At 32.7% G+C, this 24,841-nt stretch overlaps 1 protein-coding gene across 1 annotated transcript; it reads left to right on the top strand.

The window, feature by feature from the left end:
* The first annotated feature begins 2,773 nt into the window (after positions 1-2,773).
* Positions 2,774-23,612, top strand: LOC127731192 (calpain-1 catalytic subunit-like). The gene is made up of 17 exons (XM_052240140.1): positions 2,774-2,972; positions 5,720-6,342; positions 8,761-9,051; positions 9,749-9,880; positions 10,329-10,528; positions 10,925-11,105; positions 11,441-11,506; positions 14,368-14,441; positions 15,106-15,266; positions 15,945-16,046; positions 17,807-17,907; positions 20,627-20,841; positions 21,351-21,427; positions 21,662-21,775; positions 22,514-22,587; positions 22,900-23,126; positions 23,472-23,612. The coding sequence occupies exons 2-17, from the start codon at positions 5,734-5,736 to the stop codon at positions 23,485-23,487; spliced, it is 2,640 nt and encodes an 879-aa protein (XP_052096100.1). The 5' UTR covers positions 2,774-2,972; positions 5,720-5,733; the 3' UTR covers positions 23,488-23,612.
* Positions 23,613-24,841: the final 1,229 nt, after the last annotated feature.

The raw sequence follows: 24,841 nt of genomic DNA, 5'->3' as shown, positions 1-24,841 counted from the left end.
TATTTCTGATAAAAAAAAAATTGTTTACAGTTTTTGTCTATCGCTGTTGGCGCAAAATTTGACTTATTTGTAGATTGTTTCTTTCTGATCATTTTAGCTGTTTAAAGTGTCTACCTAACTTTTATAGTTTTCAAGATAATAGGCAAAATATTGGTCAGACTTGTCATCTAAGAGCAATAACTCCAATAAGGAGTCAACTGGTTTTTTTTTATTTATATTTCAAACTTAGGATTTCGGCCATGTTTGACTTATATATATATAGATCTGGTCATGCTGATCATTTTAGCTCATTAAAATGTCTATCTACCTATATATGATAAAAAGGCAAACACAAAAAATTGGTAAAAAACCAATAACTCCAATAAGGAGTTCACTGACGATTTCGGCCTTTAAACTTATTTACAGATCTTATCATGCTGATCATTTTTGCTTTTATCAATTATAGTTTTTAAGATATTTGACAAAAACGCAAAAAGATGTCAATGAAGGGCAATAACTCCCATAAGGAGTCGATTGCCTATTTCGGACATTTGACTTATATGTAGCTCTTATCTTTCTGATCATTTTTGGTATTTAAAGTGTCATTATATTTATTTTAGTTTTCAAGATACTAGGCAAAACAAAGTTTCTATCTATCTATTATAGTTTTTATCGAGCCTGTGACTTCTGTCGCAGAAAGCTCGACAAAGGAATGTGATCCGGCGGCGGCGGCGTTAACTAACTACTTAAAAGCTTTATATTTTAGAAGGTGGAAGACCTGGATGCTTCATACTTTGTGTATAGATGCCTTATGTTATGAAGTTTCATATGTCCACTGTCCTTTACCTCCTTTTCATGGTTCAGTGACTACTTGAAAAAAAAGTTGAAATTTTTTATAATGTTAATTTCTCTCTTATTATGATTAAAAGGATAACTATATTTAGTATGTGCGTACCTTGCAATGTCCTCATGTCTGTCAGTCAGTTTTCATCTGACCTCGACCTCATTTCATGGACTAGTGAACAAGGTTAAGTCTTCGTCGTCAAGTCCATATATCAGATACTATAAGCAACAGGTCTACTATATTTGGTGTATGGAATAATTGTGAGGTGTACATGTCCAACTGGCAGGTGTCATCTGACCTTGACCTCATTTTTTCATGGTTCAGTGATTAAAGTTAAGTTTTGTGTTTTGGTCCTTTTTTCTAATACTATATGCAATAGGTCAACTAAATTTGGTGTATGAAAATATTTTACAATGTACATGTCAGTCTGGCAGATTTTATTTGACCGTAACCTCATTTTCATGGTTCATTGCTCAGTGTTAAGTTTTTGTGTTTTGGTCTGTTTTTCTTGAACTATAAGCAATAGGTCAACTATATTTGGTGTATGTAATGAATGTAAGATGTATATGTCTGTCTGGCATGGTTCATCTGACCTTGACCTCATTTTTATGGTTCATTGGTCAATGTTAAGTTTTCCTGGTTAAGTTTGTTCTTAGAAGGTATAAGCAATAGGTCAACTATATTTTGTGTATGGATTGATTGTAAGGCGTACATGTATTTCCGGTTTGGTTTATCTGACCTTGACCTCATTTTCTTGGATCATGTTAAGTTTATGTGATACTTGTAGTAAAGCTTTATATTTAGGACTATCAACATAAAATCAATGGTCAGTAAAGCAAGCGAGACATTTCAGCATGTGCACTCTTGTTAAGATATAAGCCAAAAAAAGAAAAAAAAAGATAAAATCGTCATTAAAGGGTCACAACTCCAATAAGAAGTCGGCTGACGATTTTGGCCATTTGAGTCATCTGCAGTTCTTGTCTTGAAGATCACTTTTGCTATTTAAAGTTATAGTTTACAAGGTAATCGGCAAAAATAAAGAAAAAAGGGTAAATATGTCATTGAAGGGCAATAACTCCTAGAAGAAGTCGTCTGACAGTTTTGATATTAATGGACTGTAGGTAGATCTTAATATTCTGAAGATTTCTGCCTCGTCATATTTTCACTATTGATAGCGGTTTTCAGGATAATAGACAAAACTTGTATTTTACCCCTATGTTCTATTTTTAGCCATGTCGGGGTCTCGGACACATTTTTAAACAAGATACCCCAAAAATAATTGTGGCAAAGCGGATTTGGTTAAATATGGCCAAGTAGTTTCAGAAGAGAAAGATTTGTAACGGTTAAAGGATGACGACGAACGACGGGCAACGACTACGGACGCCGGACGACGGAAGCAAAATGATGAGAAAAGCTCACTTTGCCCCTTTGCCGGGTGAACTGATTAAGGCCCGCCCACATGGATTTCATTTTGTGACAAACTATGTTATTCGATTTATTTTGATGAGTTTTTGTATATTCTATTGTAATTCTGTGTTATTTCCTCTTTATCGATTTTATGAGTTGAGGCTGCACCTCGCGTCTCCATCTTAATCCGTTCATTAAAATGCACTTCTCGTTATGTTACAAAGACAAATATTTACCCGCATTTATTTGCAATGTACCATTCAGGTACATGTTAATAAAATAAATAACGTATAATTTGAAGTTTATTACCTCCATAGGTTTTTCAAGTATTATGACGATTTGAATTATGTTTACATATACAAGCGAAACAAATACGTCACCCATGCATAAACAATTGTCATAATCAAATTGTCTATGATTGTCCCAATATATTCACCTATATTTTTGTAATTACGTCTAAGCCGATTTGATTTCCGAGGTGAAAATCGATCCCCACTTTTCAGTTTACGTAGTTGCTTAGATTCGATTGTAAACACATTACTGTTATGTATAGTTTACTATTGAGAATTTAAAAAAACATTTTGGAAATTCAAACTGGATGATCGCCACGGTTCATTTGATTACGGAATTTAAAATTTTAGTGCATATTGAAAAAATAATCTGTGTATGAAGATAGTTAAATTAACATGGATTTGTAAATAACTTTTATAAATTATATTTTTGTGACATTCACTTGAACAAGGTAGGTTCAACGATGTTGTTTAAACTTCATTTATGAGTATTTTCCCTTTTTAGTTTCAAACATCTCGTTTGATAAGTATAAAAATAAGAAGATATGATTGTCAATGAGACAACTCTCCACCACATTCCAAATGACATATAAGTTAAGAATTATAGGTCATCGTACGGCTTTCAACAATGAGCAAAAATGTTAACAATCACAGACGAGGATAACTGGTCTGGTTAGTTCAGAACGTTAACATTTTATTGAATCCAAATACTGTGAAAGTACTTTTATTCGTGGGGTACCATTTTTCGTGGTTTTCGTGGATGGCTTTATCGACGAATTTAACTGTCCAACAAATATAATAACTGTTGTCCAATTTCAGACATGGAAAGATCCCCATGTAGGTTTGATTACATGGATACGGTCATATAAACCAACGCACTATGAACTAAATATACATTTTTTTGTACAACTTCAGACCGGATTTTACCCATTTAATCTTTAAAAAATCTAAAATGTACGACTGTTAACATTTTAATTCTCATGAGAAATATTTTTTTATCGATGAAAATCAGATATCCGGAGATGCGATAATGAAATGTTCCTTTTTCATAATTCTCATACGAAAAAAAATACTGATTTCATTTTGGGCTTGCTTTTTTAAGTCATAATATTTGTTTCTACAATTCAAAATATTATGAATTTGTTATTTATGAAGGACGAACAAGTGAGTGAAAATGAACACCTTATTTAACAATGCCCCACAAACCATTATAAAACAACATATGATTAATATCACGAATATTCGATTCTGAAGTCTTCAAATTCGTCACTCGATTTTTTTTCTTCAGAAAACTAAAATTCACGAATTTAAGAACCCACGAACATGTAACTTTTGCTGAAACCACGAAAATTGATACCCACGAATAAAAGTACTTTCACAGTAATACATTTTTGTAGAATTTAATCGCTTTCCATAGTAAAACACGACTTAAATTCAAACATTGCTTTCCAAAGTAATACAATTTAAATTCCACCATTCCGTAAAGGTTCATGGATCCTCAACTATATGGATATGTTACAAACGAGGAGATGTGGTATGATTGCCCCCATAACCACAGTAACATGAATGTATGCAGCTATAGTTCATTGTATGGCCTTCAACAATTAGCAAAACCCATATCGTATAGTCAGCTGTAAAAGACCCTGACATAACAAAATGTGAACTTGGGACGAGAAAACCAACGATTAATTAACAAAAGAATTAACGAAAAATAAATATGCCAGACATGAATCAACGACAACCACTGAACTACAGGCTTCTGACTTGGGACAAGCACATAAAGAATGTGGCGGAGTGAAACACGTTTGTGAGGGTTAAACCCTCCCCTAACACAATAATGAGAACAAACTGTAAAAATCAATTGGAAATTCTCTTAAAAATACATTAAGACGAGGGTAAAAAATAACAAACAAAGGGCAAATTCAGAAAATAAAACAATTCTTGGTAATAACAATAGCAGCAAACAAAAATAATACAAGGTAATTAATATAGAGAAATAGAAGACATTTAATAATAAAAATCAACGATGGACATCTCTTTCCGTGAGTTTCACAAGCAAAAAAAACATAACTGTAAAGTACAAGGTCATACACCTCAAACATTTTTTTGAGGATGTACTTGCTTACATGAACAATCTTAATCTAATATAAAGGTATTCAAGTGATTTTAAAAGTAAGTCAGTCCGATTAAATAAATGTTCATAATGAAAATTACACCGAATTAAACTACCATACATTAACATTCAGCAAACTAATCGGACCAAAGCAATCCGCTTCTAATGATTGAAAACATTAATATATGAAAATAAAAGACCCCATGGACATGAAAATAGAAATGAAAATCATTTCGTATGTCCACTTGGGGATGAAATTGGTTCTTTCAACGCTAGTCGAATCGATCGTTTTACTTCACGCAAACTGTAAATTTACTCTTCAATTCTCATGACTAAATTTAGGGGGACCACGGTGGCCTAGTAGTGTAGCTCAATTGACTAGGATTGTTAGTTCTTTTACTGAAGGTCTGTGGTACTCTCCTGGCACGCTGGCTTCCTCCACCAATAAAAGTTGGCCGCCACTTAATAGCCAACAGTGCTTAAAGTGGCGTTAAACACCAATCAATCAATCAATCATGATTAATTTGAAGTTGTTGCATCATTGGCCAAACGTGAGTCGAATGATAATCGATCGTTTTATTTCAGGCATATTACACTTCAATTTTCATGATAGATTTGAAGTAACTGCATCATTGGTTGTTTTAAAAGAACTGATAAAAAGGCATCATGTGTTTTAGGGAGACAAAGAACAACACATATTCCAAGTACTCACAAGGTGTTGATAGAAAAATCACGCTGTAATCGAGTTGTTAGAATATTGGAGTACTTCATACAAAAGGAGAGATGTGGTATGATTGCCAATAAGGCAACGATTCACAAAAGCCCAAATGTCATATATGTAAGTAACTATAGTGTACCATACGGCCTTCAACGATGGGTAAAACCCAAATCATAACATCAGCTATGAAAGGCCCCGACATAATGAAATGTGAAACAATTCAAACGAAAAAAAAAATAACGGCCTGATTAATGACAAAACGAAAGATACATATGATATACAGCAACAAACGACTAACAGTTCATACATATTTAAGAAATAGATCCGACCTTTAAAATTACTAACACCATTTATGAATGTTTTTACAGGGAAGTTATCGAACATGGGATGTGCACCATCATCAGATACCGGCACACAATATGCATCACTTGGTCACCATGGAAACACAAATGTAAGTAAGAAAACTAAAACACCAACAGATAGCCAACTATATGGTAATACAAATAAAAGTAGAAAGTCGTCTACATCGTCGTCTTCATCAGATGATAGTCGAAAAAGCAAAAGAGAAAATCAGCAAACTAATATACATCCTGTTCCACCACCACCGGTACATTTGACAGAAAATGACAAGAAACAACAACAGGAAAGAAAAGTCAAAACACCGCCACCACCGGATCCGGTTCCAACACCTAAGGAAAAGGAAGAGGCACCACCTGTGCTTCCCCCTCCGCCTGTTGAAGAGAAAGAGAAGAGACAACCAAGTCCAGTACCATCGCCTACTCCAATAGAACAGGAACAAGAGCGTCAACCAAGTCCGAAACCACCACCCCCACAAGATGATGATGACAAGAGAAACCCAACTGACGAAGATCAAGAACAGGTACCCCCAATGCCGCAACAGGAAGAGGAGAAAATAATAACACCACCGCCACAAGAAGAGGAGAAACAATTAACACCATCAGCACCACCAATGCCTCTACCACAAGATATGGTAAAATTTCATCTGCTATGTTTCTTTGTGTCTGTGTGTTCTGTCTGTCTGTTTGTCTGTATGTCTCACTGAACTAACAAGACATTCTATATTTTAATCAAATCAAATTGTCTTATTTGTGTGACTAAATTAATCAAACTGCACTCTGGCTAATTGGTATTACAGCTTGCTTGAATTGTATATGGAATAGAGATTGGGGTTTCTACTGAATGTTTCAGCTCATTATACTATTATAACTCCGTAAATTCGTGGGTTACATTAAAGCCTGTTTGGTCGATAATTGACATTGTGGCTGCTTTAAACGCAAGACCGTTTTCAATATATAATACAAATTCATTTACACATGGAATTCTATACGACTGTCAAATAAGTGAGAGATTTAGCTAGCTATAAAACCAGGTTTTATCCACCATTTTCTACATAGAGAAACGCCTGTACCAAGTCAGGAATATGACACTTGTTTTCCATTCGTTTGATGTGTTTGAGCTTTTGATTTTGCCATTTGATAAAGGACTTTCCGTTTTGAATTTTACTTGGAGTTTGGTATTTTTATTATTTTTCTTTTTACAGTTTAGAAACAGGGTAAGACTGCCTAAGTAACAGTTCACAAACCAACTATTCATTTGTAAAAAATTCATGGCTAAGTGTTCTTTATAAAATATATAATATCATTGTCTAAAATTATATAACAATATACGTATAAGTGTCCTTGGGCCAAAATTTGTGAAATGCGTTGACGAGTATAAAAAGATTATAATTCGCACTTTTAAGTGACATCGGATTAACTTGTAAATAGTTGAAATCAATAATCGAATTCGGCTTTTAAAATATTTAGACACATTTGAAATGAATAAAATTAATATATCATCAAAAACCATAGTAATGCGAATATGAAAGAATTTTTGAATTTTTATAAAAATTTCCTTAACGTCACTGTTTCCCGGTTATACTAACATGGCATGCGTTTGTGTTTCATAATCAGTATTGAGTAAGATGCTTTTATCAATACTTTTGGTTGCTTGTGTTCGGTGGAAGATGACCTTGTATTTAAATCCATTATTACATGTTATATTTATCTTGTCCATGCCCCAATAAGCCATATCTATTCAATGACATGTCACGTGGTCTAAACACTTAATAATTTTCTTGGTAGTATTTATTGTGATATATACACTTGAGTAAAAAAAAACAATCATGGTAAGTACAGTATTATTAATATTACTAAAATATGTAATATAAATATGTAAAGAGAATGCTACTACAATATGTACTATATATGTAAAGATATTATTAATGTTACTACAATATGTAATATAAATATGTAAAGGGAATGCCAATCTAAAAATGTCTGGAATAACGAACCCGAAACTCTATAGGAATCATATAATATTTGGTAATCTTTCTTGGATATTAGAATAAACTATAATAGATACATCATTTCCAAATGATTCGATTAATTTTAACAAACTAAAACTTCATATTACTCCAACACATTTGAAACACATAAACAAAAACATGATAAGGAGAAAAAACCTAACATCTAGAAAAAAATCATATAAAATCATTACAATAATGGACATATGCATTAGTTCGAAATGTGAAATTTAATGGAATGAAACATTTAAGAATGAGATAAACTGACATTCTGTTTGGACAAAGCTGCCTGTATCCAACAACTTTTTAATGAGGATAACTACATACCATAAATTAGTGCTTTACAGTTATGACCACTTACTGTCCTACATAATGTATATGTCTTTACACCTAGTCCATTAGCTGTGATATTCTATTCTGGAAATCATAATTTATTTAAGAGTTATAATTGGCTTCGAACTAGTTTTGAGTAACTACGAATGCTATTAGATCTATACTTTGTTTCTTTAGTCTTTTTGTAAGTTGTTTTTGTTCGTTTTGTCGATCTGATGGTTTAAACCTTTTTCGACTGATTTTTACAGTTTGTTCTTACGTTGTGCTGTTACAACACTTACAGTCCCAATTTTGGGGAAGGGTTAAGCGCTCACTGACATGTCTAACCCCGCCATATTTTGTATGCGTCAGGGGCATGTAATTCAGTGGTTGTCGTTGGTTGCTTTTTAGCTTTTTTTGCCTTGCAAGCCACACATTTTATTGTGTGTCTTGCAAGGCAATATTATCGTTTACACAGTTTTTTCTTGCATTGTGCATTGCCTTTGTTTATCAATGAGTTTAGCACTTATGACCAGTTTCTCATTATACTAAATGCGTTTTTAAGTAAAATGTTTTGCTAAAACGTTATTCAGATCCTTATATGTGTATTGTGATGCAGTTCCTTATCATACATACTTGAGTGTCTTTGTAAAAGTGTATAAATTACACATTTTATTGTGTGTCTTGCAAGGCAATATCCAAACAAAATGATTTCCCTTTTACTTATTTCAGGATGATTCAACAAGAAATGGAGGAGAAACAGCAAAACCAGGAAACGACAACATCGACTTCGACAATACTGATAATATGGACACACCGGCGCTACCGGACTTTGGTCGGTCAGAATATGTACCAACGGATGTTGGAACGAAAGAACGGTTTGTAGATTTCCGTACAGAAGGCGGAGATTTCACAAACCCATCTAGACCTTCACCCAACGACAATGGACTTTACACTGAGTTTGAATTCACGGTTGATGTGGCTATTCCTAGTGCAAGCGGCCTTCAATGGCAGAGACCAGCTGTGAGTTAAATACCTTTAAATTATTAAGATTATATGGGCCAAATCATTTCTGGTATCTAAATTAAATGCTTTTCAACTTCGTATTATTTGACCTTTTTTTTCTTATTTCGGAACTATCCGATAAATTTTATATAGGAGAAACGCGCGTCTGGCGTATTTAGTTCTAGGCCTGGTATCTTTGGTTACTTTTGAATAAATGTTGGTCGGTACCACTCCAAGTATACATGTTAAAATCTCTCGAAATATACAAGTTCTAACCCTAGACTGACATATATATGGCATTTGTTAAATTTGTCACTACATTCTTGAATTTGGGGTTATCTTTACTCTGCAGCTTCGTCATTTATTTGAATTTACAACTGTTTTGAATAGAATATATGATGGCGTTTAAGGAAAGAGAAGAAAAAATAGAAAAATCGGACAAGCAACCATAAACAAGACAAAATCAATAACTTAAAATGTGAATGATAAAACGAGAACAAGGTTGTGAATATGAATTAAAGGGAGATGCTGGGTTAAGTACATTATTAAACGCATTTCAGAATATTGACGAGAAACTATAATTGCATGTGAATCATAGTGATATATACTATAATGGAAATAAGCACAATTATGAAAAAAACAACTTTTAAGATTTTTCTTCATCCTTTACTTTTTCTGCTCGTGGGTGTATTTCTAAAATAACTGTTTCTTGTAGGAAATTTGTGAAAGTCCAGCTTTGTTTACTGATGGCACCACAAGATTTGACATTGGACAAGGTAGAGTTGGTACCTGTTGGTTTTTGTCTATGGTGGCAAATATTGCAGATAAACCAAGGCTGTTAGCACGAGTAAGCACATGTTATATTTTCAAAAAACAAAACAAAAAATATTGTATGTACTTTTAGATGATAAACAATATTCTTTTATAAATCATATTATTTAAAAAAAATTGAGAGTCGATCTAATAAGAAAAAATAGTTAATTATTGAGTATTGAACTCTAAAGTGTTTAACATAAATGGAATCTACTTGCTTAATCGGGAAAACGTTCGCATTAAACAGATAGAACAAAATAATACATTGTGACAGTCAATTATATATTGGTTTTGGACTCTTTCGTAGGTTGAACTTATATATTGTAGTTATTTTGAACATTTTCCCAGTCAAAGAATATCAAGGAAATTAAAATGAATAACTGAAGCAAGTACAGGAATCTACAGGAAAAGTTACCAGCCAATCAAATAGGTTCTAGATACATGTAATTATAACTGCTACTTTCAAATATTGACTTTAACAGGTGGTTCCAGCTAAAGATTATAAGATCGGTTCTAATGAATACGACGGCGTCTTTCACTGTCGGTTCTGGAGATTTGGACACTGGAGTGATATATATATAGATGACAAACTACCCACAACCGGTCGCGGACTTTATGGAGCTCACTCTAATACCGATCCTAACGAAATGTGGGTGGCTCTTCTCGAGAAGGCGTTCGCACGGTAAATATTGTAGACAGTTGTTTATGACTTTTGTCTAATTTTAAACAATAAATATATTTACACTAAGAAAGTGTTTGGCAATTAAATTCGTTCGTTATATGAAATAGGAGTAAGAGTAAGCTAATTATAAATATACTTTTAGACTTTGATAATTAATAGAAGCGATGCTTTTATCGAATTCAAAATACGCAATATGAGTTACCGGAATTACCTCATCAAGGAACGATCGAGTACAAAAATTGGAAATCAGAATACATAAAAAATTCATGGCCATTCAAAATTAAAAGGCCTGGCTAGAACCATTAAAATAAGTTCAATGGTTAACTTTATGTATTGTATGATAAAGGATTTTTTATTCAAGTAAATATAATCTATTAAATGATTTTTTTTGTCTAGAATGTATGGAAGTTACGATGAGGTATCGGGAGGAAGAACGGCCGATGCCTTTATGAATCTTACTGCCGGTGTAGGAGAAACCATTAAGTTTGAAACAATGAAAATGTCATCTCAACAACTGTTTCGGAGACTTAAAAATGCATTCCAGTCAAAGACTACAATGGTTGGCTGTGTTTGTCCGGTAAGTACATTGCATTGCTGACTTTCATACAGGGTTTTTCAAATACATTCTTGTATGCAATGAAAGGATAATTAATTTTGGTGTTTCAATTTAAATATTTTTTAACCCAATGTTTTGCTGTATATCAAAGTCGGTATTTTAGAATGATATGAAATAAGTGGTTATTTTTGTTTAATTGTTCAGCCCTTCAACATACATGAACTACTTTTTTGTTCATATTATACATTTTGAAAAGTTTTTGTTGAATTGAGCAAGATATCAGTGAAACGTAACACTATACTGATGTAAATGTGTTTTATAATATATAAGTATAATTTGAAAATATTTTGTTTCAGCAAAAAAGTGATGGACAGATTGGTTTAGTTGGAGGTCACGCATACTCAATGAATGGAACATGCCAGGTTAGATAAACAGTTTAAATCTATTTTTGTTTAATCATAGTTCCTACTCTTAAACCATTGTGGTGACGTCAGCCTATTCATTTACCGTGGATTCTTTTTCTAGAATCAACGCTTCCTAAATCTGCCGCTGAAATTGACTCACCAAATTATATTCAATTGTTTCCTTTGTGTGCCTAATTTCATTAAGTTTGAATTGGCTAATTTACTGATTTCTGTTCACTAATGGAATTAATTTAAAAACTTACCTTTAATTTTTGTAATTTTTATGTGCCTTCACTGGGAATCGAACCCTTCCTTGAAATATGTTATGTGTGACTGACATCAACACATCGACTAAACCTCTCGGCTACCAATGGGTTGCACTATAGATGTCTATTTTATATATTTAAATGAACATCTGATATACATCGGTTCATCGGACACACAGGGCTTGTACCTTTATATAGACACAATAGGCAGTCGTATAGTATGAGTTGGTAGCCGCGAGGTTAGCATGGTTAAAATCAATGAGTCAAAGATATGGATTTGTCGGTTTAGGTTCGAATCCCTGTATTCTCTCTGTTGTTCCAATTCTTAAGTTATCCTGTTTTTTTTTCTAATTTTGCATGTTATAGTGGATATTTTTGTAATAATAGCGAGTTTTTACCGTTTTTTTTTATCATTATTGGCTATTTCACATGTTTGAAACAAAAATGATTACATTCTATTTGTCAATTTTTGTTTTATAAATATAGTATGATTTCATCTGTTTTACTACATAATTTTACAAAGGTTTGTTCGCAAATTCCTATGCGTGAAAATCGTGATGTGCCTATATATAGAGTGCTAGAAAAAGTCTGATAACATACTTATTATATATACTTTATATATGCCTTTTGGTCGGGTTCTGGTCTCTTTGACACGTTCCCCATTTCCATTTTCAATTTTGTTTTTAAATTTTCAATTTTATTAGAAATAATTTCGAATATGTCTTATTTTTTATAAACAGATAATATTCATATGCCTGGTAATATGAAGATCTTTAAAGGTAGAAGTGTTATATTTGTGTTTTGTTAACCAATTAATTGTGATCTGAGATTTATCAATGCATCGTTGGACACGATAACATGGTTATTTACAATACCTTCTAATTAAGAAAAGGCTTTAATTTTGAAAAGAAATTAACACAATAGTTTAAGTTATAGATACAATGGGCAAGCGTGGATTCATGAAAAACAAACCATTCGCCCTCCGGGCTCATGGTTTCTTTTTCAAGAATCCACGCTTATCCATTGTATCTATATAACTTACACCCCAGTTCTATTGTTATACTTCATAGTTTCTATTTCTGAAACAAGTGTAAATTGAATAGATCTATTGTTACGAATAACAATGGATTTTGATCACAGAGTGTGACGAGCGGGGTTTCTGGAAACCCCTGCTTCTACATCCCAGAAACACGGTCCATTGTTATTCATAACAATAGAAATTGTTTTTTTTAATAGCATGAACTTAAGAGAGGTTTATAGTGTTCACTACAAGTTGTTTCAAGACATATTAAAAAACATATTTCAGGAAATTCCAATAGCAAAACAAATATTTAGCTTCTATTTTGAATTAAAAACAACATTTAAATACTCCTTTGCTTGAAGCTAAAATTTTAATCCCATATGGCAATGTCTTAAAGAACATACATGTACAGAACTTTTATTTGAATTCTACATTAAAAACATATAGTTTTCATTTGGACTAAGTCTTAAGACTAATGATTGCACCCAGGGGCGGATCCAGCCAATTTTTAAAATGGGGTGCCAACCCAGGATAAAAGGGGGGTTCCAGCCATATGTCTACATTCTAAAACATTGATCGTAAAAATATGGAGATTCCAACCCCAGAACCCCCCCCCTTTTGGATGACCCCAAAAAGGGGGGTTCCTACATATGTAATCTTTTTTTTGTATGTTAAGCGTGTCCGGTCGACGGGTTTCTAATCCAGACACCTATCCCTCACTATGTTCGAACATGAATGTTTGTTTAATGTTGAGAAGAAGGGGGGGGGGGGGCTTTTTTGATAAAACCGTAACATGTAAAATTACCTTGATTAAACTGTTACATGTAAGAACTTTGGGTTATAAACATTGCGTTATCTTCAGTCTCTTCTGCCAAATCCAACGCCTGACTCAAAATGTCGTCCGTCTTATCCCCGTCCATATTGACAACTGCATAAAAGGATTATGATTTTTTTTTGTAATAAGAATGCACGATACGGCCAACCTTGTCCTGCTGATCCATATTAGCACATGGATTTAACGGGAATATTAGCAAAACGGCAACTTTGACATTTGTAAAATCTACTCACTTGTCAAAGTTTGAATGCAGATCGTCAAAGGAAGGTTACTTGTGGGGTTTCATCTAAAAAAAAAAAAATTTTCTTATTAATCGTGGTTTGAAATTGTCAATAAAAATGCTATCCGTTCTTTTTCATTTAATATTCAATGTTAACAAATATAGGGTTTAGTATCGGGTGTAAGTTAGTTATACACTTTGGGATACGGCGTGTCTGGATAAGAAACCCCTCCGGCCTCCGGCCGTCGGCCGTCGGGGTTTCTTATCCACACACCTATCCCTCAGTGTAAAACTATTACAGAATTTGAAATAGCATCGACAAGAAGAACTGATGTTTTACTCACTGCTGATATATACTTACACAAACTGTTAAAAATACGTTATTTTACTTACCTCTTTAAAAACTTTTCAATACTGATTAAAGTTCTGAAACGCGTATATACAAATCTGTATAATTTTAATGGGAATAGTCTGCACCTTTTTTGCCATGATTAATATTTGTTACAGGTCTTAAAGACATCACACAATATTTTGTAGGTAGGTGATACTATGTTGGTTCGTATTCGTAACCCATGGGGAAGACAAGAATGGGACGGACCATGGAGTGACGGGTTAGTTATTCTTAGGATTCACCGTATTCTGTTCATATATAGGACAGTGATTAATTCACCAAAAAACCTGCTCATCAATTATATGTAGACAAAAGTATATATGAAAGTGAGATTTCAAGAAACCAATATAAAATCCAAAAGTTGTAATACTAATAATTCTCACGAAAACAGCTACAAAATAGTTCATCTCAAAGCTTAAAAAAGATTTTGTAAAGTCTAAATTGAGCAAAAACTTTAACATTACAACATTCAAGTGGGCCACTGCAAAACAACACTGAGAAAATATTTCACCTTATAACATATCCAAGATAATCACTGCAAAACCTTAATTTTACAGCAAACGCAATAGTCCTACAAGGCTGTCCCACAAAATAACATATCATAAACGAGCAATATCATGCACTTTTAAAGAATTGTTTGAACTTTGTAGATCTTTGCTGAACACATGTATTTCAATACATGTCACATATATTAAATTTTCGTAACAGTTTTCTTATTTCCTGCAAATCATATCTATTCAACTTGTAATATTTTCCTACTTTTTATTGTATCTAAACATATGTTGTAATTGTATCTAAACATATATTGTAATTGTATCTAAACATATGTTGTAATTGTATCTAAACATATATTGTAATAGTATCTAAACATATGTTTTCTATAGGAGTAGGGAGATGAATCAGTATGGAAGTTCCATTCCACATCCGAATAAAGATGACGGAGAATTCTATATGGATGTAAATCATTTCCTCCAGTATTTTGAACAGTGCACCATTTGTAATTTAACACCAGACGTTGACAGAGATGGAACGGCAGATACTTTAAGTAAGTCATAATTAGCAGGATCTGCTTACCTTTCTGGAGCACCAGGTTTTTGGTGGAATTCGTGCAGCTCAGTCTTTAGTTTTTTATGTTGTGTGTTGTAAACTGTTGTTTGTCTTTCCTTTTATTTAGGCCATGGCGTTGCTAGTTTGTCTTGTACTTATGAGATTGACTATGCCTTTGATATCTTCAGCCTCTCTTTCATTAATTAATAAAGCAACAATATTTGAACAAGGTGCTTATCACGTAGACTGCAATATAAATATATGGATGGAAACATATATCATCAATAGACAGGTGTTTTCACAATACCGGGTATGTTAAGCTCTAGATCGTCCCGAGTATATAAAAGTTGCAAATAAATTTAACAGAAACAGTCAAAGATCTGCCAGTAAAACCAGATTTTGAAAAGCAAGAAAAACATTGACATGACATTTGACAACCACTAACACTCACGGGCTTAACGTTTCTGATCAAATCGTTATTTTACGTGGACAAGTGTAGTTTCTTACGCATGGGTAGCTACAGTATTCAATATTTACAGCGTTTTAGCATACTTTGGAGAGTAGTTATTCTGTTTTGTATTTAAATATCACGAAACTTTCTTTTTTGTTTTTGTAAATTTTACAAAGCTTTTGAAATAGGTTTATGTATATAAATTTATCTTTTATTGCTTAATAGACTATGTGACATCCTTATTTGGAAATTGGCGTAGAGGGAAAGCTGGAGGCTTCCAAAGCAAACTGCAAAATCCCCAGTTTTGTGTTACAGTGAGTGATCAAGGTTAGTGGATATCTTCAAGCCTATAGGTTGATATATTTATCTCATTGTCTTTTTTCAGACTGGCCTTTTAGGAAGTGAATTGGTAATTGAATAATGTGTCTTCGAAACATCACATTTTTAAGCTGACATAGCTTTTCTTAAGAACAATGATTTAATTCCATACAAATAACACACACTGAGTGCTAGCTAGGGTTTGAATATAAACTATCATACATCTCTCACGATATATCTTTATTCAGTGTATTTGATAAGAATGCAACATTCTTTTGTTGTGGGTAAAATAAGAAAATACAGCAGTATACCTTTTTCGATAATTTGCTAATAATATGATGTTCTTTCTTGCATACGATAGAAATCAAAGGCTTGAACTAGTTTCCTGGGAACATCTTAACACATTAAACCCTTTGTAGCATATTCCAAACAGGAGTTTCATTGGAGATATAAAGATGGTTTCCGAGAGATTTCCTTAATTTTCTGATAAATATATATATTGCCTCAACAAACTAAAAAAAAAAAACAAAACGGAAACGGCTTTTCCCTGAAACATCTTAGTTCAACATCTATATGTTGATCTCGTTCATTCAACATGAACGATTAAATTCTATATCGTTTTAAGGAACAGTAAGTGAGAAATAAAGTAAGTATCTAATGTTATTGAGCTTTTCTTTGTATGCTTATAAGTAGACATAATATTTCTCTTAAGGATTCAAATTTTAATATTCAGTTATTGATTCTTTCATAAATACTTACAACAAAAACAATTAACAAATATTAAACTTACTAACTTTTTTATTACCTTAAATACCAATTTTATTTTTTTTTTATAAGTTCTATATTTGGTAGTTATTCTATTTCTATTGATCATGTTTAACATCAGTACTTGAACAGGATATTGTTATGTAAATCAGATCAATTCTTCCTCAAAGGTTTTTTAAAAGACCATGATTTTTATTACCATTACGTCTTACAATCTTCAGGTGGCTGTTTATGAAAGACTTTTTCATTTACTGTGATTAAGTAGGAGTTAAGTCGTACACAAAATACAAATATATTTTGAATTGTAAAATACTTATTACGTAGATGTCTTTTGTTTATTCAGACTAACCATCACATAACAATATAGTTAAAAAGGAAATAAATATTTAGGATTAAAAAATAAGCAAAGCTGTTTTTATTATAAATCTGTCTCTAGAAAGCTTTTGTTGACCTTTTTTTAATTTTTGTAATTGATGTTTATCAGAAGAGTGAAGTAACGACTATTTAAGGTAACGATGAATAAAATATTAAAGGTAGATTTGGATTTTCTTTTTTAAAATATCAACTATTGAGTTGTCCACAGTAATCTTTACAGCAAATCATGCGAACTGAAAACAACATCCTTGTCCACAGTAATCTATAGCAAAGCATGCGGACTGAGAGCAACAATAGTGTACAGCAATCTATAGCAAAGCATGCGGAATAAAAACAAAACCCAACATTTTCCACATTAATCAATGTAGCAAAGCAAACAGACTTAAATCAACAACTTTTTCTAAACTAATCAAAGTAGCAAAGCATTCGAACTGAAAACAACCTTGTCTACAGTAATCAATATAACAAAGTATGCGATCTGAAAACACCGATCTGGTCCACAGTAATAAATATAGCGGACTGAAAACAACAACCTTTTCCACGGATCTTCATGTTGATATTTCATAACTTGTAGCATGTCAATAAAATATGATTCGTATAATCAGTTTAATAATTTTGGATTTACTTAGAGGCAGATAGGGATGGCAACGTTCCTGTTGTGGTACAAATAGTACAGAAAACATCAGACAGACAGGATGATAAAGTGGGAATTCGGGTGGATTTGTATAAGGTAAGTTCTTTTAGATAAAATATCTCTTCTCTTCTCTTATAATATGAACCAGATTTTGCCATCCTTTAGTTTTGTTTAAGAAATGTTGAAACAGTTTAACAAGGTGTATTACCTTTTGCCTCGTTTCAGTAAACAAAATGTAAATATCTAAAACCAGGAAGAATATTGTTCTCACAATTTTACAATGAACATTACAATGAATTTGTATAAATTGTGCACCATTTTATTGTAGTAGTTCCCCATTCATGTATAATCTGGTTGTCCATGTTATAACTGGTGACCTGAATATTCTCAACAACACTTCTCTGCAATGAGAGGCAAAGGATACAAAAGGGACATTCAAACTCACTAGTCGAAAAAAACTGTCAACACATGTTAAAACGAAAAAGACCAAAAGACAAACAACAGTATACAAAACACAACATAGAAAACTAAAGACTGAGCAACACAAAACCTCTCAAAAAACCGAAATGTTTTAATCCAGGGCGGAAATACTTGAGCCTAAGTCCATAAATTGAAAACACACTAATGGATTCAGTCGAGTATATTGCCAGGATTTGATTATCGAGAAAAAGAATACGTGGATACTCTTTCCGAATTGGTTATGGCTATGAGGTCGTTGATGCAAATTATAATTAAAAAACTGAATGGAACTATGAACACTCATGATGATTCTATATTGAAAGATCCATCTGTTGCTAAAACCTGTTCTACTTCCATGACATATGTTGTTGTCCCCATAGAAAAAGCCAAGAAAAAACATAGTTTTCTGTGTAAATCACATTAAATAAAGTACTTGTTAACGGAACAAGGTATTGAAAAATCACTTAGAAACTCAACATATACCACCACGACACTCACCAAAGAGGAAATCTTGAACAATCAAAGGTTTTATGTTCTTTTGGAATTTCAACTAAAGATGAAGAACTGGATCTTCCTTCACTGTACTGGTACAAAATTAAAAAATTACAAAAGTGTCTTCACAAAAACCATACATTGCTTGGTCTCCACAAAACATCTTTCTAAACTATCAACATCAATTTTATCAGCAATCAAAGCCGGGTTCTATAGTTATTGTGAAAACTTACTCTAGGGGCAGTGTGAATTAAATGTGGATACTAAACAATGCCAAAGATCTGTTGGAGTACAGACCATCTAAGTCTCTTTGCTCATGCAGTAGTATAAACACATGTGCATTTTTTACCCTTTACACTAGTATTCCCAATTCTATACTTCAAGACAGTTGAAAGAATTAGTCCAACTTTGTTTCTTTATAAAAACCCAAATATCTTCATTTAGAAAGTGAGGAATAATACTTTGTAGAAAAAAGCAAGCTGATTAAAACAAAATACTATCTGAAACAGACCCAACCAAGATGCTTGGTTATTTCATTGACATGATATTTGTTACAATTGTGTACGTGTTTTCAACACACAATTAACATTCCTATGGAAACTAAGTGTGCTCCTCTTTTTGCCGATTGTTTCTATATTTTTTTAAGGTAGACTTCATACAAGTGCTTCTCATGAAGAATGAAAAGAAGCTAGCATTATCCTTTGAATTCAGATTCCGATATAGCTGATGTCATCTCACTAAATAACTGAAAGTTTAGTGACAATGTTGAGCGCATCTATCCCATTTATCACAGATACAGTTAAGAGTTCCATAAATCTTTACATAATCTAGATATTGACAAAGAATGTCGGTTGAGAGAAAACCTTAACAAAAGGCACGATTTTAGCTTCCAAATTTTAAACTCTCCATTTCTATGTAGCAACATTCCAGCAGCGCCTGCACACGGAATATGTACCTCCTGTTGATACGATGTTCTTGCTTTCTTACCATTATTCCCCTGATAGGGGTTGCCGCTTGCAAGGAAGCTACTGAACCAAGGATTCCAAGTGGTAAAGGTGAAGTAACCCCTTCGACAATTTTACGGACGCTATCACGAGTTTGTTGACCGTATGGAATATCTGTTTCACAGATGACCATATATATGCTCAAATGTTCGTAGCCAAAATCCTGTCCACTCTTTCCTGCATTGTGACATCACCGAACTTGTATTTACAGTGATCAAGATGAAATGGTGTTTCTAACGGAGCAGGATCTGTTTACCCTTTTTAAGCACCTAGAAGTTAATTCTTTTGTTTTTTGTTTTAAAGGGGTTCGTGGTACTTTGCCTTAGTCTTCAGTACTGCCTGTTGTGCTATTTTTTTATGTCTGTGTTGTCCCTACTGGTAAAAGTCTTGTTAATCCTTTGTCAAAGAAAACCTTTCATTTCACTTGTACTTTCACTTTCGGTCAATTTTAAGGGTTATAGAATTAATATGTACCGATACTTTTGTATTTGGTGATGTCTTAAGGTTAGACAGGAGACAATATCAATCCGTTTTTGTAAGATGATCAATTGATTTGACTTATCAATATTTTTTAAGAGTTACTCGAAGGATGTCATGTGTGGCGTAGAATTTGATTGTCCTTCTGGAACATCTTATATCAGCCCTTCCCCATTTTGGTTAGGTTTTTTTTTGCGCAGTCTTTAGTTTCTAAATAGTGTTCTGAGGACTGTTGTTCGTCGTTTTTTTGTTTTTTGGTTCTTGCCATGAAGCCTTTTCGACTTATGAGGTTTAATTATCCCCTTTGTATATTCCACCTCTTATTAATAATGTATTTCATATGTCAATGGATCTGGTCTTTTGAAAACTTTATATTATTTTAGGTTCTTCATGAAGACTCGGATATAATTGTTCTTGACGAGTTAGGAGATAAAAACAATATGTATTTGATAGACTTTAGCTCGTGCTACAGATTTTCTGTGAAACCTGGTAAATATGTGGCGGTACCTTCTACTATGGATAGTTGTGACAAAGATCCAAGAGTACTGAAAGAATTTATGATTCGATTTTTCACGGCTGGACCATTGACCAATCCTTTGTAAGTGTTCATATGCTTAATTCATTCAAACTCGGTTTGTCACGATGGCCACTGTCGGAGTCTTAGTAAATGTTCACATGCACAAAAATTGTGTTATATAATACTATCTAAAACAATAGTCAATTTAGAAAGAATAAGAAAAGGAGTTCTATCACTAAGATTTGTTTGAGCTTTTGATTTTGCCATTTGATAAAGGAATTTCCGTTTTGAATTTTCCTTGGAGTTTGGTATTTTTGTAATTTTACTTTATAATGACGGAGAACTCTGTGTTTATTACTACGTAGTTGCGTGGGTCAACATTGTTTTGAAAAAGATTGGCCAATTGAGACAAATAGTGTATGAAATATGATCGGCAGAATAATTTCTCTTATGGGAAGAGGATATATATTTCAATGTACATCTGATTGGGAGCGAGTTGTGGGTCAGTATTTCAATGTCAAAGATAAAGTGTTTATCAAACATGCTTAATTTTGTTATACAATGTGAATAATACCAAGACATATTTGTAGTGAAATACAAGACAGTACAACAGTAATGACAGGAAAGGGACCCGACATGGAGGTGGATGGAAGTGTCTTGCAGTTAGGTGAGATCAAGGAACTTTTGATGACATTTGCAGGGCTTAAATACTTGAATCAACAATGCTTTTATAATTTGTTTTTATATCCGTACTATTAATCACTGAGAAAGGGAGAAAAGACATAAAGGGAGAAAAGACATTATAATTTTACGCCTTTAAACGTTTATCTTGAATGCTTTACATTGTCACTTTTAACATTCAATTTGAAACATTATCTGACAAACTTTTTTGTTATTTCAGGCTGTACACAATGTATTACTGGGAAATTTGTGACCGGACGCAATGCTGGAGGACAGATTTCATGCCGTGATACTTTTGCATCAAATCCACAGTTCTTCATTACAATTGATAAGCGTATGTTTAATATTAATAAATAAAAATTCTTCTCACATAACATTCTTCTGGCTAAATCAATCTACCTTATTTGTTGAATTTATTTCTCTCTCTCTCTTTGTTTTTTAAAATATAAATTCAATATATTTTTATGAACATCAGAATTTCTTATGGTTATTTGTTTACTTTAACTTTTACAGATGGTCGGTATACTTTTTAATACAATATTAAGTTTTCTTATTCTATAGTTCAAACGATATAATAAGCTACTTACAATCAATAAATCACTAGATTAGTCATTTTCATACTTAATGTTATAAGTAAAGTCAGTTAATTAGCGACATAGAATGAATATCATTTGTAATTGATCAAATTGTATTTCCTCATCATTTACAAAACCATTTTAAACAACTATTACTTAATTCATATACTATAATTATATTTGTTGTTGGTATTAGTATCTTCATGTTATAGAGTTAATAAGATTGAGTGTCCATTTACTGTGGTGTATTGATAGACTTGTCTAATGTTAGGAATTTCATAACTTTGTTCTGTCTATGATTTTATATTAATAGAATTGATGTTAATATCAGATCATCCGATTTCTGTTATTCACTTGTCCTGAGATTGCCAAATGTTGTTAGCTCTTGTCCATCATCTGCGGCCGTATACAGCGACCTTTGAATATCTAATTTTGCTTACCTTATTGACCGTATACTCTCCGTTTTCTTGAATTTAACTAAAACAATGTTATTTCAGCACAAAGTGTAAAAGTGGAAGTCATGCAGCCAGATCAGAAAAATGGTTTCCCTATTGGAATAAAACTGTTTGAGGTAAGAACAGTTATACAATTTACAAGTTTATAAATTATCCGGGCATATTACGTTACAATATTATGACGATAAGTATCCGCATTACAAAAAAATATGGTCTGTGTCATAATCATGGTTGTGATCAATGTCAGTGTTTCAGTTATAACTTATTTCACATAGCTTATATTATTTGCATTGCCGCTACATCTATTCAGATTGGTAATTTAAGATTGTGTTTTTATTAATAAAAAGATGTATCTTTCTAAATTTCCACATTTGAATGTTTTTTTTATTTTATGGTATCCAGTTGTATTAATATATATCGTATTTCAGACTGACAGAAGTAGTTTTCAGTCAGATTATAACTGGTTTGCACAAAATTACAACAATGCAGTACGTGATATGAGTGGAAATGATGGACCATTCTCATACGGAAGCAGTGTGGATTGTGGATATAAATTACAACCTGGAACATACGTATTGCTTATCCATGCTAATGGTCCTGAAGATCAAAATGATTTTGCACTTGCAATATATTCAGAAAGTACGGTTCAAATAGAGTAAGTAGTGGGAAATACTGTAAACCAACATTTTAGTGTTTAGCCTGTTCTAGTCGACTTCGCAACGATTAATTGTGATTTTCTAACTTTGGTGATCAATTAATGTAAGGGAAAATTAAAGTTTGACATATCAATCGCGCGTCATATGTGCTTTATTTTTAATACTAGCAAAGGTTGCTTAAAAAATCGTTCCCTAAAAATTATTGTATTACACTATTATTCCACACCAACTGCCAACTGCTTTATTTAGAGTTATCATAAAACAAGTTATAATAATATTCCACGATTGCTCTTTGTATACAATCAGATATATATGTAACCGTTCTTTTTTTTTCTCTGTTACAGGTCCAGTAATTTATAACCACAACAAAGCTACGAAACAAACTGTGATATTCATTTTAAGAGACAATTTATTTTTGTTGATTTCATTCCTTATTTTGTATACACTCTTGTTATCAGTATTACTAAAATATTTATTTCTTGTTAGACGTATTTATTATACATTTTGAAATCAAGTAAAAGTTTTAAAAAGTAAAATAACAAAAATACCGAACTCCAAGGAAAATTCAAAACGGAAAATCCTTTATCAAATGGCAAAATCAAAAGCTCAAACACACCAAACGAATGGAAAACAACTGTCATATTCCTGACTTGGTACGGGCATTTCGTTATGTAGAAAATGGTGGATAACACCTGGTTTAATAGCTAGATAAACCTCTCACTTATATGACAGTCGCCTAGAATTCCATTATATTGACAACAATGTGTGAGCAAAACAAACAGACATAATAGGTAAAAATGTCAAAAATTGGGGTACAGCAGTCAAAATTGTGTTATGATCTCAATCACTTTACAAACAAATAACTATATAAACAAAACAAAAAACAAAATGGCATATAGACACTCTATAAACAAAGTACAAAAGATACAAACCACTTAACACCTTGAAACATCGATAATTACCTAGGGTTATAAGATCCACCCATATTTAGAATGATTCCCGGTCCTCACTAAAGAGCTTGAAAATCACATAAAGAAGTACGATGAATATCTAACATCTTTATACTGGATACCAAAACAATCATTATAAGAAACGATATATATTCGGCCCGACAAGATGTTCGACTAAACATCTTTCTAAGGTTCTTACCACCATTCCTTCCACAGAAAAAGATGGCCTGCAGAAATATTCTGATGAGGAATATTTAATCAGTGGTGTCAACCATATCTGGATTTTTAAAAATTCTAAAGATTTACTGAAGAATCTGCAATTAGAATTTTTACAATTTTGCAGTATTATCGAAACTTTGATTTTTTATTCTTTACACTACCATTCCCATTACTCAATTGAAAGATCGACTACACCGTTTCATTAAACAGAGCTTTTTCTACAAATATGGGAAACGTTTCATGTCGTGAAAAATCTAATTTTGTCAAGACCAACACTGATTACAACAACACATTTCCCGAAGATGAAATCATCAACATGCTGGACTTTTTGATCGACAACATATTTGTTGAGTTTGGTGAAGCATGATTTATGCAGAGCCTTCTTAAATTTTTCCTTCAGCTATATTGATGATGTTCTGTAACTCAACAACCTACGTTTCAATTAGTGTCTACATCTCATATATCACAGTGACCTTGAAATTAAGGATACTACCGAAAGTAGAAGGCCTGCTTCATTTTGATCTTTTCTACGATATTGACACAGC

Source organism: Mytilus californianus, unplaced genomic scaffold, assembly GCF_021869535.1.
Source record: "Mytilus californianus isolate M0D057914Y unplaced genomic scaffold, xbMytCali1.0.p SCAF_2, whole genome shotgun sequence".
Lineage (NCBI taxonomy): Eukaryota > Metazoa > Mollusca > Bivalvia > Mytilida > Mytilidae > Mytilus > Mytilus californianus.
The sequence above is the reverse complement of the archived record's forward strand: the minus strand, read 5'-3'. Positions and strand labels throughout refer to the sequence as shown.